The sequence below is a fragment of the Nyctibius grandis genome, chromosome 3, assembly GCF_013368605.1.
Source record: "Nyctibius grandis isolate bNycGra1 chromosome 3, bNycGra1.pri, whole genome shotgun sequence".
Taxonomy (NCBI): Eukaryota; Metazoa; Chordata; class Aves; order Nyctibiiformes; family Nyctibiidae; genus Nyctibius; species Nyctibius grandis.
The window spans coordinates 96917463-96930850 of NC_090660.1; the positions used below are offsets into that span (position 1 = coordinate 96917463).

At 39.0% G+C, this 13388-nt stretch overlaps 1 protein-coding gene across 7 annotated transcripts in view; it reads left to right on the forward strand.

The window, feature by feature from the left end:
• RNF19A (ring finger protein 19A, RBR E3 ubiquitin protein ligase) overlaps positions 1–13388 on the forward strand; it is a 62640-nt gene that overhangs the window by 41489 nt on the left and 7763 nt on the right. For all 7 annotated transcript variants that reach the window (XM_068396578.1, XM_068396577.1, XM_068396576.1 and 4 more), the window contains 3 exons: positions 4599–4807; positions 6788–6932; positions 7505–7667. In XM_068396578.1, coding sequence (XP_068252679.1) covers positions 4599–4807; positions 6788–6932; positions 7505–7667 — 517 coding nt within the window. The remainder of the gene's footprint in view (positions 1–4598; positions 4808–6787; positions 6933–7504; positions 7668–13388) is intronic.

The following is a 13388-nucleotide window of genomic DNA, read 5'->3' on the forward strand; positions in this document are numbered from 1 at the left end:
CTGTACCTTTAATAGCACAACTTTTTCCTAATATATTTCATGTGGTAGGGAAATGCTTCACAGTGATAGATGGGTTCTGTTTTTAATGCAGAGATAGTACATCCTCACTGAATTCTTATTACTAATTTAAAATCAGATGAAGTGGGTTACTTGGATACTTCTCAGCAGGATCATTCTTTATGGTTGTTATCCCAAAGAAACGAGCTTATGCAGTCATGTTTTGTCTTTTTTGCATCCTTCTGATTGCTTTTGAAACCTTTAGCACCTTCAGATATGTTGGGCAGAGGGGATTGAGCTTTCAGCACAAGTTAATCTTAAGAAGTTTTGGGAAAAAAACATACTACTTAAGCAAAGGAGACCATCAATAATGCCTCCAGCAAGAGAAATGCCTGCATATGAATCCTACAGTTACCTTCTAAAATTTGTCCTTCCAGGCAGCCACCGCAGCACTGGCAGGTCAGTCTGTGCCCAGCTGGGAGCCTGCTGCAGCACTGGTCTGTCACCTTGATGTTAGCCAGGGAAGCTGGGAGAAAGCACTCAGCAGGAGGCGGGAAGGAGAAGTGAGAACAGCATAGATTTAATGGGGATTTAATGTTGTTTTGGAGGATAGAAGGAGGATGGAGGAAGGAATTGTACAGGCTGTGAGGTTCAGGGAAGAAAACATTATTCAGTCTTTCACTGAACAGCCTGTGCTAACAAACATTGTTTAAAGATGAGGTATCACATATAGTGCACACAAACTTCAGATCAGCAGATACTTGCTTTAACAATTATGTGGTACAACAGTAGTCACAGTTTCTAATTGCTTTGGCAACTGTAATCAACTTGTGCAATATCCAATTAAAATTGAGGACTTTTTTTTTTTCTTTCAGATTTTGATAGGTAGCACTGGCTGAATGCATTAGGGTCATGAGTTGACCTGATTGTAGCATGGATCAAATATTTCATTAAGGAGCTGGATGGAATGCATTTACTAAATTTCCAGTTATCCCAACGTAGGAGAGGTACAGTAACTTCAGAGGGTAGCGTTATTTCCTAAAGTTGTCTTTAAAATTAGAAGTACTGTAATAAATAGGAAATAGGTGCAAAGTAAAACACGTTGGTAGGAAAAATTCACTCCACAAATAGGTGAAAGAACAAACTGAGTGGATGGTGCATGTCAGTGCTTCTGTCCTCCTCAGCACTGGTGAAACATCCCATGTAATACTGTTTCATGTAATACCTTATCGCTCTCTACAGCTACCTGAAAGGAGGATGTAGCGGGGTGAGGGTCGGCCTCTTCTCCCAGGCAACTAGCAACAGGACTAGAGGACATAGCCTCAAGCTGTGCCAGGGGAGGTTCAAGTTAGACATTAGGAAAAATTCTTTCACAGAAGGGGTTATTAGGCATTGGAACAGGCTACCCAGGGAGGTGGTGGAGTCACCATCCCTGGAGGTGTTTAAGAAAAGACTGGAAGTGGCACGTAGTGCCATGGTCTAGTTGACACAGTGGTGTGAGGTCAAAGGTTGGACTCGATGATCCCAGAGGTCTCTTCCAACTTAGTAGATTCTGTGATTCAGGGTTTGGGTGTCACACTTGGAAAAAGGATCTTGACCAGATAAAGAGCAAATAATTATAAAAACTTTGCTTGCTGAGAAAATTAGAAAGGTTAAAAAAGGAGGCAAGCTAGGTTAGTCTGTTACAATGTTGTTTTTTTCCTACATTGTGGGCCCCTGTGTTATTTAACATAACTATATTTAACTTTGTGTTGTAAACCACAAAGAATAATTAAGAAGTAAATATCTTTTTTCAGCTGTCTTGCACTCTATTGGGGAAAAAACGGGTCTGTTTTACCTACTCCATGGGGCTAAAAATAGGTCCTAGAGATGGCAAAACTGGAACCAAACAGATCTTGAAACAAAGTTAACCACAATATAAGTGTATTAATACTTTTGTCCCAGTAGAGAACTTCTTATGATCTTCCAACAAGAGAACTATGGATTAGTTTGAAGAACAACCTCTGTTGCAGTAGTGATGCCCTGGACCAGCTGCCTGGGATCTGTCAGGTTTCCAGCACTAAAGCAATCTGATGTCAGAAATGGTCCATAACACTGGCACCATGTTCTGTCTGAGCCTGGGCTACTTCATCCTCAGCTTTTGTTGCAAGCTCAAATGCATCCTGACCATTGTTGTTACCTGGAATACTGTAAAAGTCTCTGGACCAGCTGCAACCTACCTGCAGTGGCTTGGTAGGGGACAGTGGCAAATAGGTGATCTTTCCCTGGGGGCAAAGAGCGTGGATAAGGAAACATCCTGGGCTTTCTTCCAGACTAGTTTTTTGAAATTCTGTTCATTCATATCACTTTTCTGATGTCATTTTAACAAGCCTTCATGAATCAGTATTCCAAGTGTGTTCTGTCTTTTCTTCTGTCTGAATTATTCAATGGTTTTGCTCTGAGATTGTATTGCTGATATTATTAGAAAAGAGCAGCAGTTCCTAGATTTTCTTACCTTTGTCAAGCAAAAAGCAGATTGAGCAAAAGAGTACAAATTCTTCATTCCTCTTCTCACTGTACATTCTTTCTTCAGTTAATTGCTCTTTGCCTCTGGCTTTTGTTTTACTCATTATTACTATGAATTTGGTTGTTTGTCCCTTCTCTCAGCCTAAAAAGAACTTTTGGCTTTCACATCACCTGTAAAATGAATGCAAATTGTTGAAATTAAACCTGTAATCTTGTACAGTTTGCTTTGGTCTAAAAAGTTACTTTTTAAAGGTATGCCAACACATCAGTCCCAAGTGGGGAGTGCTTTCAGGGGTGCGCCCATTCTTTATTAGCAGTGGAAGGCAAGATATAAATTGATATTTTATTCATGGCCTACACTTGAGATTCTTTGATATAACATTAGTGAGCCTGGGAAGTATCCCTGTATGTTGAAGAAGCATTTGGATCAGAGTCTCTTTGCGTACATACAAAGCAATTATCTCTTCAGTTGCTATAAGTGGGAAAATAGAGCTGATTAACCTGACCACAGTATAGACGAGTCTAGCAATTACTGAAACAAATTTTTACTTGGAAAGTAAGAGATATTTGAAAAGACAAGCATATATCTCATTTTTATTTGTAGCTGCATCATCTGTAAACTAAAGGTTGAAAACTCCTGTTTGTTTTCAGAACTTCATGGGGGGGGGGGAACCTCAAACATGCTGTTTTAAAACACTAATGAAAGGGATAGGATTTGCATGAACCTTACAGAGCTTCAGATCTAGCTACTCGAAAATGAAAATAGCTAAATTTTTAGATAGGTGAGTGAGAATAATTTTTTTAGTATCATTATACTGGTAAAGAATATTTTGAGTTAATTTATGCAACTGCTATAAATTGGGCAGGGGGTAAAAATAAACAATTCAGTCTTTTAAAATAAAATTACCTTCATTTGAACAGCCATAAATTTAAGCCCTGCTGCATTTATAAATCTATTGAAGTGTATTCAGGGGGACTGTTCACGTGAATAAAACTATAGATCTATTTTAAATGTTCATACCAGTGGACCTAGTATTGTTTTCTATTAAAAAAAAAAACAAACTATTGCATAAAATCATAGAAAAAATTACAATGGGTAGAAATTAAGGCGCGTGTGTATATATGTGTATATATATTTATATGTAATATTAATATGAACTATAATACACACTGTCTGTCTTTTTATTATGTGAACTTTAACATGCAGACCTGATGGAGGAATTGATTTGTGGCAACAACTCTGTCATTGTATAGAATTGTTCATGTAGTGTCTGATTACAAAATAGTGTAACAGTTTTGTAAGTCTCAACATCTTTGGAGCTCTTTGCTCTATAGTATTGTCAGAGTAAAGGTGGCAGTGAAGCCTTGAACTCTTACCAATTTCTGCATTTACAGTTTGAAATTTATTTATTAAAATTGTCAAAATTGAAATTTTCTTAATGGTTGAGAAACCAAAATCCTTATTTATAAAATACTTGCTTTGCTGTTTTGACATTTTAAAATATAAAGAGTAAACAAACATCTATTTAAAGTAGATAGTGGTATTCATGATAAAAGACCGCCAGTAAAGTACCAAAATGTCATGCAGTACCAAGTCAGATGCCTTTACAGTAATAGATTACATTACAGATCACTTAGCAGGAATCTTCCTGGATTATATAAAGGGTCAGGCTTAGACATACCCATAGTGACTGGGACACTTTTGAAATTATAACTTTTTCTAGTTGCTTAAATACCTTCTTTGGTTTTATTGTCCCACTCTTCTACTGTGATTGCTTTGTGACTGTAAACCTTACAGTACTGCATTCAGCCTTAAAGACAGGATATTTCAGTACTGCATTAAGTTATTAAGGTGGGGGAGAGCAAAGTGTTGCACTGGTTATAGTAGTTCTGTACCGTCTTAGTCTAATGCAATAGCGATAGAGTTGTGGAAGGAGGTGGTAAGGAACTTGTGCTGGCCACCTCATGTCAGCTCCTGATGACCACTGCCTTTGTACCTGCTTCTGCTGCTCTGGCAGATGTCTTGTCTGCTTTGGTCTGTAGATAGAACTGGTTTTATTAACGAAATTCTCACTTGCACCTCTTGATCATTCAAGATATGCTGTGATCGCTTTTGGATGTGCCAGCTGTCCCAAACTTACGTGTGGACGAGAAGGCTGTGGAACTGAGTTTTGCTACCACTGTAAGCAGATTTGGCATCCCAACCAGACCTGCGATGCCGCTCGCCAGGAGAGAGCTCAAAGTCTGCGCCTGAGAACAATTCGTTCTTCATCTATTAGTTACAGCCAGGAATCTGGAGCAGCAGGTATTTATGAGTAGGATGCTGTGTCTGTAAAATACCTTTTTAGTACATTTGCACAATTAACTCTTAAAAGAACTGAATAGTAGCATGGTAGATACTAGCTGCTTTGTCTTTGTGTTTCAGAAACATAAAATACACAATTTTAAGTTTGAATTCAAATTTTAAATGTTATAATTTGAAGTACTCAGTGACCAGAGCACCTGACTTCAATCTTAGAGGCTTGTCAGCATTTTAAATTCTTACTTTGTAGCTAAAAATGTGACGTCAAAGGAACTTGCTGCAAAGCATTCTCTGTATTTGGCACGCTGACTTCATTAGTTGTATCACTTACACATTGGGAACACTTATTTTCTCCCCTGTAGTTGAAATTTCACAGGGCTGCTAATAATAAACGCTATTAAAAATAAAACCACTGATTTTCTGCTTTCAAAATAGACTATTAGTCTGATCCCAGCTCTTATATTTGACATGTGTATTTGTTACTACTAATTTCTGGTTTTCAATAAAATGTTCATCTGTCTTGTCTACCAGAAAGCAAACAATTCTGTCTCTTAAAATCGAGCTTGTTTGTAACCCCTCAAAAAAGAGGATAAACTATTCAAAATAGTATTTTGCAGAGCAAGAGTCCAGTTTGCTGTTGATAAGAATTGGCTCTGAATTACACCAAACTCTGATCTATTTGGCAGCTTTTGTGTCTGCCTGACCAAAGAAGGTAGATATTTGGGGGAAAGAGTCTCTCTTGCACCTTGAATGTAGTTAGAGCTGTTGTTCTGCAATCCAGCCCTAGACTTGTGAGTCTCTAATTTGTTGTTTGTTTTAACAAGGCACCCCGTCTTGCCTTTAAAATTGGCATGTTGCTCTGTTTTTCAAATACATTTAAAAATAAACTTCAAATAAATTGGCATGCCAGCTCGTTTCCTTTCCCTTTCAGTCCCTCCCAGCATGAACAGCAGTAGCTCTGCCATAGCTGAGCTATAAGAACTTGCTCAGTTTAGTTACTGCCCTGTAGGTTGTGCATCTGTTCCCATCTGGGAATAGCTAGTGCATCCTTTCAGCTGCTCACTGTCCCTGTGCACTGGAGCTGGTAGAGGTACTGTTTTCTGCTGGTTCTGCGCCTCTTTGAACGTTCTTTATACCAAGTATAACCTCTCTTTCCCCTTTGTCCTACCTACATAGTAGCACAGAGGCAGTAAACTCAGACTTCTGTGCTAGGAGCTGCAGGTTATTTCTGCTGCTGTGAGTAAATAGCTTGTCCCAAAGTGCAGATGCTAACCAGTAACGTGAAGGAATGAAGATCACAACTGTGGTTGTGTCAGTGTACAAGTATTTCACTGTTGCTCAGTGACCCCTTGTTAATGATAGAGCTAATCACTTAACTGCGTTTTTCAGTATTTGACTTGGGAACAAGGAGAGCCTCCAGAATTTTCTTCTTGCCACAATATTTTTTTTCTAGGGAGTAAGTACATATTAAGTAGGGCTGTGAAAAGGACTCAAGAGGAGGCTGGTGATACCAAAGAAATGCACTTAATGTGGAAAGGGAGATGGATTTAAGATAAGAAGAAGTAGTAACAGAGTGGAGACTGAGTATTCAAGTAAAAGATTCATAACAGCATGAAATGTAAGAGGATTATATTTAAAGAGACCATATTATCAGTCCTGTGTTAACATACATATTTAATGTCTGACTCTAATATATTGCATTGAGCTTAGAAAATCCTTGATCAGAGTTGTATGCATTAACTATTCAATTACTTGAATGTGATCTAATATGCCTTGTTTTCATTAGTTTTACTCAGTCCAAGGTTTACAAATACAAATAGCTATCAAGTCATTGCCAAATCAAGATTTGTAAAGCAAACTTATAATAAACTTCTTCCATTTTTCAGGTAACGGTTCAATCAGTTTTCCCAACCATATGTCTGTATTTTGATTAAACTGCTTGTGTAAAGAACTCATATGATCTTAATATTCATTTTTAAACAGCTGATGACATAAAGCCATGCCCACGATGTGCTGCTTATATAATAAAAATGAATGATGGAAGCTGCAATCATATGACTTGTGCTGTCTGTGGCTGTGAATTCTGTTGGCTATGTATGAAAGAGATCTCAGATTTACATTATTTAAGGTACATTTAAGAAAAAATAGATCTATGTGGTTGCTAACTTGTTTTCTAAAGTACATGGAAGTAGATTCCTGGGTGCTGTGAGTCTGACTTTCTTTTGGAGTAGAGAATCACAGTTCAAGTATCCATATCTGAGAATTAAGTTCGTTTTCAATGCGTGTATTTAAATTAGTGCTTTGTTATTTTTCATTTTAAAATATTTTTCTAAGTTTCATGCATGCAATGCGTACTTAGTGCAACAAATTAAGTGTTTTAGATGAACATACTCACTGTTTTTGCTGATGTCTTAGTACTGCTGTATTGTCTTCGTAGTAAGCAATAAAAAAACTGATTATATAATTTACTTGTGAACCACAGATTGGCATGTGGTAATATGCAGTATGCTGCTCTGAGTTGCAAAATATGCTGTAAAGGCCAAAAAAAAAATCTGAGGAAATTGTAACTGATGATTTGCTATCTATAACATCTGTAACTTGAACCTAGGAACAATAATTTTCTAACTAGAGAACAGTTCAGTACTGTATAGTTATGTTTATGTACAATTTCTTTACTTTTTTCTTTCTTCTTTCCATTAGCCCATCAGGTTGCACATTTTGGGGAAAGAAACCATGGAGTCGTAAGAAGAAAATACTGTGGCAACTAGGGACGCTTGTTGGAGCTCCTGTAGGAATTGCCTTAATAGCTGGCATTGCTATTCCTGCTATGATTATTGGAATTCCTGTGTATGTGGGACGTAAGGTAAAATGTGCTAAAACTCCTAATGTGCTTTAGGTTTTACCTTCTGCATTGTATGACTTAGCCAACTGAACATAGTATTACCCATCTTCACCAGCCTTTAAAAAAAACCCCCACAAAACCAAACAACCCGCCCCAAAAAAACAAACAAAACAACCCTGATTTGTTTAAGGATATTTGTTTCAATTGTACAGGAAGGAGAAACAGTGTTTTTAAAAATGTCGTTCCTCTTAAAACAGGCAGAGCAAAACACCGAACAATATCCAATTTCTGCATCTTGCCATGGAAGTTCTTGCATTCTTTTTTAAAATTGCTCTGTTTTTAATCTCTGGTTTGCCTTGTGTCCCTTAGAATTAAACTATTTAGAGGAGAAGGAGAGCAAAAAAGAAATCCTTATTTTTCTTAAAAGCAGATAGTTACTGGTATTTTAGTATGAAATTCTGCTAGTATAGGTTTGTGCATGCACACATTTATACTCAGCAGCTTAATTGCCTTGGGCCAGTCCACCATGAGGAGCAGTGTAGCTAGACAGCATCTATCTTCATTTTACTGTTTGGAAATCGGCCAGAAATGACCATGTTAATCACAGAATCACAGAATCACAGAATGTTAGGGATTGGAAGGGACCTCGAAAGATCATCTAGTCCAATCCCCCTGCCGGAGCAGGATTGCCTAGACCATATCACACAGGAACGCGTCCAGGCGGGTTTTGAATGTCTCCAGAGAAGGAGACTCCACAACCTCTCTGGGCAGCCTGTTCCAGTGCTCGGTCACCCTCACCGTAAAGAAGTTTTTCCTCATATTTAAGTGGAACCTCCTGTGTTCCAGCTTGCACCCATTGCCCCTTGTCCTGTCAAGGGATGTCACTGAGAAGAGCCTGGCTCCATCCTCATGACACTTGCCCTTTACATATTTATAAACATTAATGAGGTCACCCCTCAGTCTCCTCTTCTCTAAGCTAAAGAGACCCAGCTCCCTCAGCCTCTCCTCATAAGGGAGATGTTCCACACCCTTAATCATCTTCGTGGCTCTGCGCTGGACTCTCTCTAGCAGTTCCCTGTCCTTCTTGAACTGAGGGGCCCAGAACTGGACACAATATTCCAGATGAGGCCTCACCAGGGCAGAGTAGAGGGGGAGGAGAACCTCCCTCGACCTGCTAACCACACCCCTTCTAATACACCCCAGGATGCCATTGTCCTTCTTGGCCACAAGGGCACACTGCTGGCTCATGGTCATCCTGCTGTCCACTAGGACCCCCAGGTCCCTTTCCCCTACGCTGCTCTCCAACAGGTCTGCCCCCAACTTGTACTGGTACATGGGGTTATTCTTGCCCAGGTGCAGGACTCTACACTTGCCCTTGTTATATTTCATTAAATTTCTCCCCGCCCAACTCTCCAGCCTGTCCAGGTCCCTCTGAATGGCTGCGCAGCCTTCCGGTGCGTCAGCCACTCCTCCCAGTTTTGTGTCATCAGCGAACTTGCTGACAGTGCACTCTATTCCCTCATCCAAGTCATTAATGAATATATTGAATAGTACTGGTCCCAGTACCGACCCTTGAGGGACTCCGCTAGACACAGGCCTCCAACTGGACTCTGTCCCATTGACCACCACTCTCTGGCTTCTTTCCTTCAGCCAGTTCACAATCCACCTCACTACCCGATCATCCAGACCACACTTCCTCAGTTTAGCTGCGAGGATGCTGTGGGAGACCGTGTCAAACGCTTTACTGAAATCGAGATAGACCACATCCACAGCTTTACCATCATCTATCCACCGGGTAACATCCTCATAAAAGGCTATCAAGTTGGTTGAGCATGACTTCCCCTTGGTGAAGCCATGCTGAGTGCCCCTAATGATCCCCCTATCCTTGATGTGCCTAGAGACAGCACCAAGAACAAGTTGTTCCATCACCTTTCTGGGGATGGAGGTGAGGCTGACCGGTCTATAGTTACCCGGGTTCTCCTTCTTGCCCTTTTTGAAGACTGGAGTGACATTTGCTTTCCTCCCGTCCTCAGGCACCTCTCCTGTTGCCCACGAATCAGAAGGCAGTGGATGTGTTTCCTCAAAAATGTAATAGCTTTTAAGACAAAGTAAATAACAAATTACAAGGAAGATAAAAGATAATTACATTTCCTATTTGTAATTTCGGATAAAGTAGCAAGTTATCCAGATCTTTTGAAAATGGGCTTTTTGAAATGATGGCTTGGTTCAGCAGGTGCTAAGTGTTCAGTTTATGTGTCCTGGGTGGCATAATCAGAAGACTTGTTTTTCTGTTTTTATCAGTGTGGATTCTCACAGTGACTGGCACAGACACATAATTCTACATTTGGGCGGGACGGAGGGGCAGTGTTTCTCTCACATGAACTGTCACTGCTAGACGGAAAGTCTAGGGATGCAGCTTTTCCACTCTATTCTTTTTCATCTTTTTCTTTCAAGCAAGTACTCCTACCTTTTGCTACAGTTGTTTTTTGACCCTTCTATTCTGTTTCTTAGTCCCATACAGTAATTGGAACCTTATAAATGATAAGAGGAAGAAGGCAGCAGTTACCTGTTTCAAATTACTATTGCATGTTCTACTTTTCTCATTAGATTTTGGGATAGGTCCCCATCACTGAGCACCTTTCATGTATTAATGGTAAGGTCTCGGAAAGTTAGTCTGTGAGGGCAGTCTCTTGAAAATTTCCGTTGTACCCCACTGCTTAATGGTCATTTTTCTGTGACTGCTGTCACACGTTCGCACTTTTCTTCAAAATATTTAATGATGGAGATTCCACAGGCTCTCCAAGCCTAATTTTCTTAGTAAAATTGATTTTTCTAACATTAACGTAAATTCTTGTCCTGCATGAAATTCTTATTGCCTTATCTTCAGCTGACATAAAGATCCTTTTGTTTTGCAATATCCCGTTACATATTTGATGATTTTTAAGTCCTCTTTCATTCTTATCTCTAAACAAACCTAGCACTTCCATTTTTTTTCTTGACAAACGGTCAAGAAAACACACTGTTTTTAGACCTCTGATTCTCATCTTCTCTTCTGGATTTCCTTCCAGCTGTTCATACCACCCTTGTTTTTGTCCAGTTTGAATATAGCAGTGAAGCTGAAGCATTACTACTGCTGAGTTAAATGAAAGGGTGAGCCAGTTATTTCTTTCTCAACAACATGTTATTTTCATTTTTTGTACTCTAAAACACATACCCTTCCCCACTGTACTGGTAATTTAGCCAATTAGTCTCTTCCTAAGGGTAGTCTTGAACTCATTACTATTGTGCTGCATCTTAGTCATTTCAGGCCATTTTTTCAACTTCTCAAGACTAGTACGAGTTCTGGCATTCTTGCAACGTTGCCAGATTGTATTGGGCTGAAATTCAACACACACATTCTTCTCCTTCCATCTTCCAGGTTAATGAAAATGTTGAATACTCTTGGATGCAGGGCATATCTCTTGGAACAAGTATAGGATGAAGAGTTTCAATTTGGGGAGTAAAAAAAACTAATAAAACTCGGATGCTTTGTATCTGTTTTACATAAAGCTAATAGTTTTCTCTACAGCATTTTTCAGTCTGGACCATTATAACCTGTTGAGTGTCATACAAGAAAATGTCAGAATTTTGTTCAAGTCAGTGTGTGACATCTGCTTCTGCCCGTCCTCAAGGCTAGTTATCTTGTCACAGAAGAAAATGAAATTGATGTGATTTCTACTTGAAAAAAATCAGTGTGGTGTCTTTATTTCCTGCATTTGCTTTGATGTCTACAAGTTCCCAGTTTTTGGCAAACTGAAGTTCAGTTCACTGGTCTTCAATTCCCCAGCTTCTTGTTTTACACTTTTTAAAAGATTATTATTGCAGTTTAACTTTTTCCAGTTTTCCTGATTTTGCAGACATCTATGAGTAATAATTTTCAAAAGGTATTGTTAGGGGCTCTGAAATTGGACCTGCTGAGATATTTTTCAGATCAGCTCATGTAAGTACTCTCTAACCCACTGTTTTGCTATAGATCTTACTCCTTTGTCACCAGTCGCCTGGCTCACAGTTGATCTTTAGTGACAACTGAAGGGGAAAAAAAATTGAACAGGCCTCCAGTTTCATCTGCTGGCTATCTTTCCTTTTTGTTAAATAACAAATTGATCCATTTTGGTCTTCCTCTTACTAGCAGTGTACTTGTAGAATAATTTCTTGTTGACTTTGATGTCCCTTGCTTTTTGTCTCCTCTATTTTAACCTTTCTGATTTTGTCCTGACACCCTCATGCTGTTCCTTTATACCCATTCATAGTAATCTGACCTATTTTCTATTTTCTTCACGCTGCTGCTGCTTCAGTAAAGGAAGCTTTGTTGTTCTTTTACAACACTCTGTCTGTCTTCTGCATTGGAAGAGTTTGTGCTTGTGCTTTGATAGAGTTCCCTTAAGAAAGTGCTATTCCTCTCTTTTTATAGATATGTCTTATAACTTACCACTTTTCTGCGTTTATGGAAATCCCTCTTCTTCTGGCCCAGTATTTTTATTTGGATACTCTTTGTTCTTTACTCAATATTGGAAGTTTCTTGTTTCATAGTCATTCCTACCAACATAAACTTGTATCTTCAAGTTCTCAGTCAGTTTCTCCTCTGTAACCACTCCCTTCCATTCCTTTTTGTTGCTTTATATTTAAGGAATCCAGTGGCCTTTATAGATATCTTTGTATGCTTTTTGTTTTGGTAAAGTTGCCCATAACAGTAGAGTTCAGTGCCTGAGGTGATCCTGCTAATTGCTTACAGAGCCCCATGAAACCTGATCTTCCTGCGTTTGTAATTCTTACACGCTTGTGCTGTGAGAGTGTTCATGTTCAGTTTTTCCTTTTTAAGCCACAGGTATGTTCCACATTCAAGTGCTCCCTCACTCTGTATTGCTCTTTGTGTAATGTATCTCAGAGCAAGTAAATGCATTCTCGTTATACAAAGTACAGTGTCTTCTCTGCCCTTTTCTTGCCTGTCTTGCCTGAACAAATACAAATACTTTAAGTTTATTCCAAAATGAGAACTACTCTACTAAATCTCTAATTGAAATTATAATTTAGAAAACACAACATTTATTAAAACTTCCAGCTCATTTTTGTCATTCTTTTTGCAGTAGCAAATTGATATAAAAATACTATGATTATCCTCTTAGTACTCTTCTGTGTTTCTCCTTAGATGTAGTGAGGATTAACTTAGCCTCATGACAACCATTAAAATACCAACCTATTGTTCCTTTGTAATTATGTCTTAACCAAGAGTGATGACCGGTGAAGTGCATAACCCTGAAAAGCCATGTTTCTAGAGAGAGTAAATGAAACACACAAGAAGTAGGAACTCTCTGTAGAACAATGATCTTTGAAGGTCTCTCAGGTTCATGTGGAATTTGTGGCAAAGTTTGAGGCAGTCACATTTCAGAGTTATTGCAGACTTGAACCATCAGTAGGAGTTTTGATTGCTTAGCAGATTCCTCAGTAAATAGTAGCACAGCTAAGACTCAGGTTTGCTAAAATATTTCCTGTCTCAACAGCTTGTCATGGGAGGGTGCCAGAGCGATGGAGTTCTTGCTCTCCCCACTCTCAGGCTATGTTTGGTGAAGGCTGCCTTTCTGTCAGATTTTCATGGCTCTGTTATGTCAACCTCTGTTTCCGTGGATCTAATAATCTGTGAAAGTTTCACTCTGTATTGTTCAGGGGAAACATGGCTGGGAATAAAAAGTGTCAATTTGATCAGAT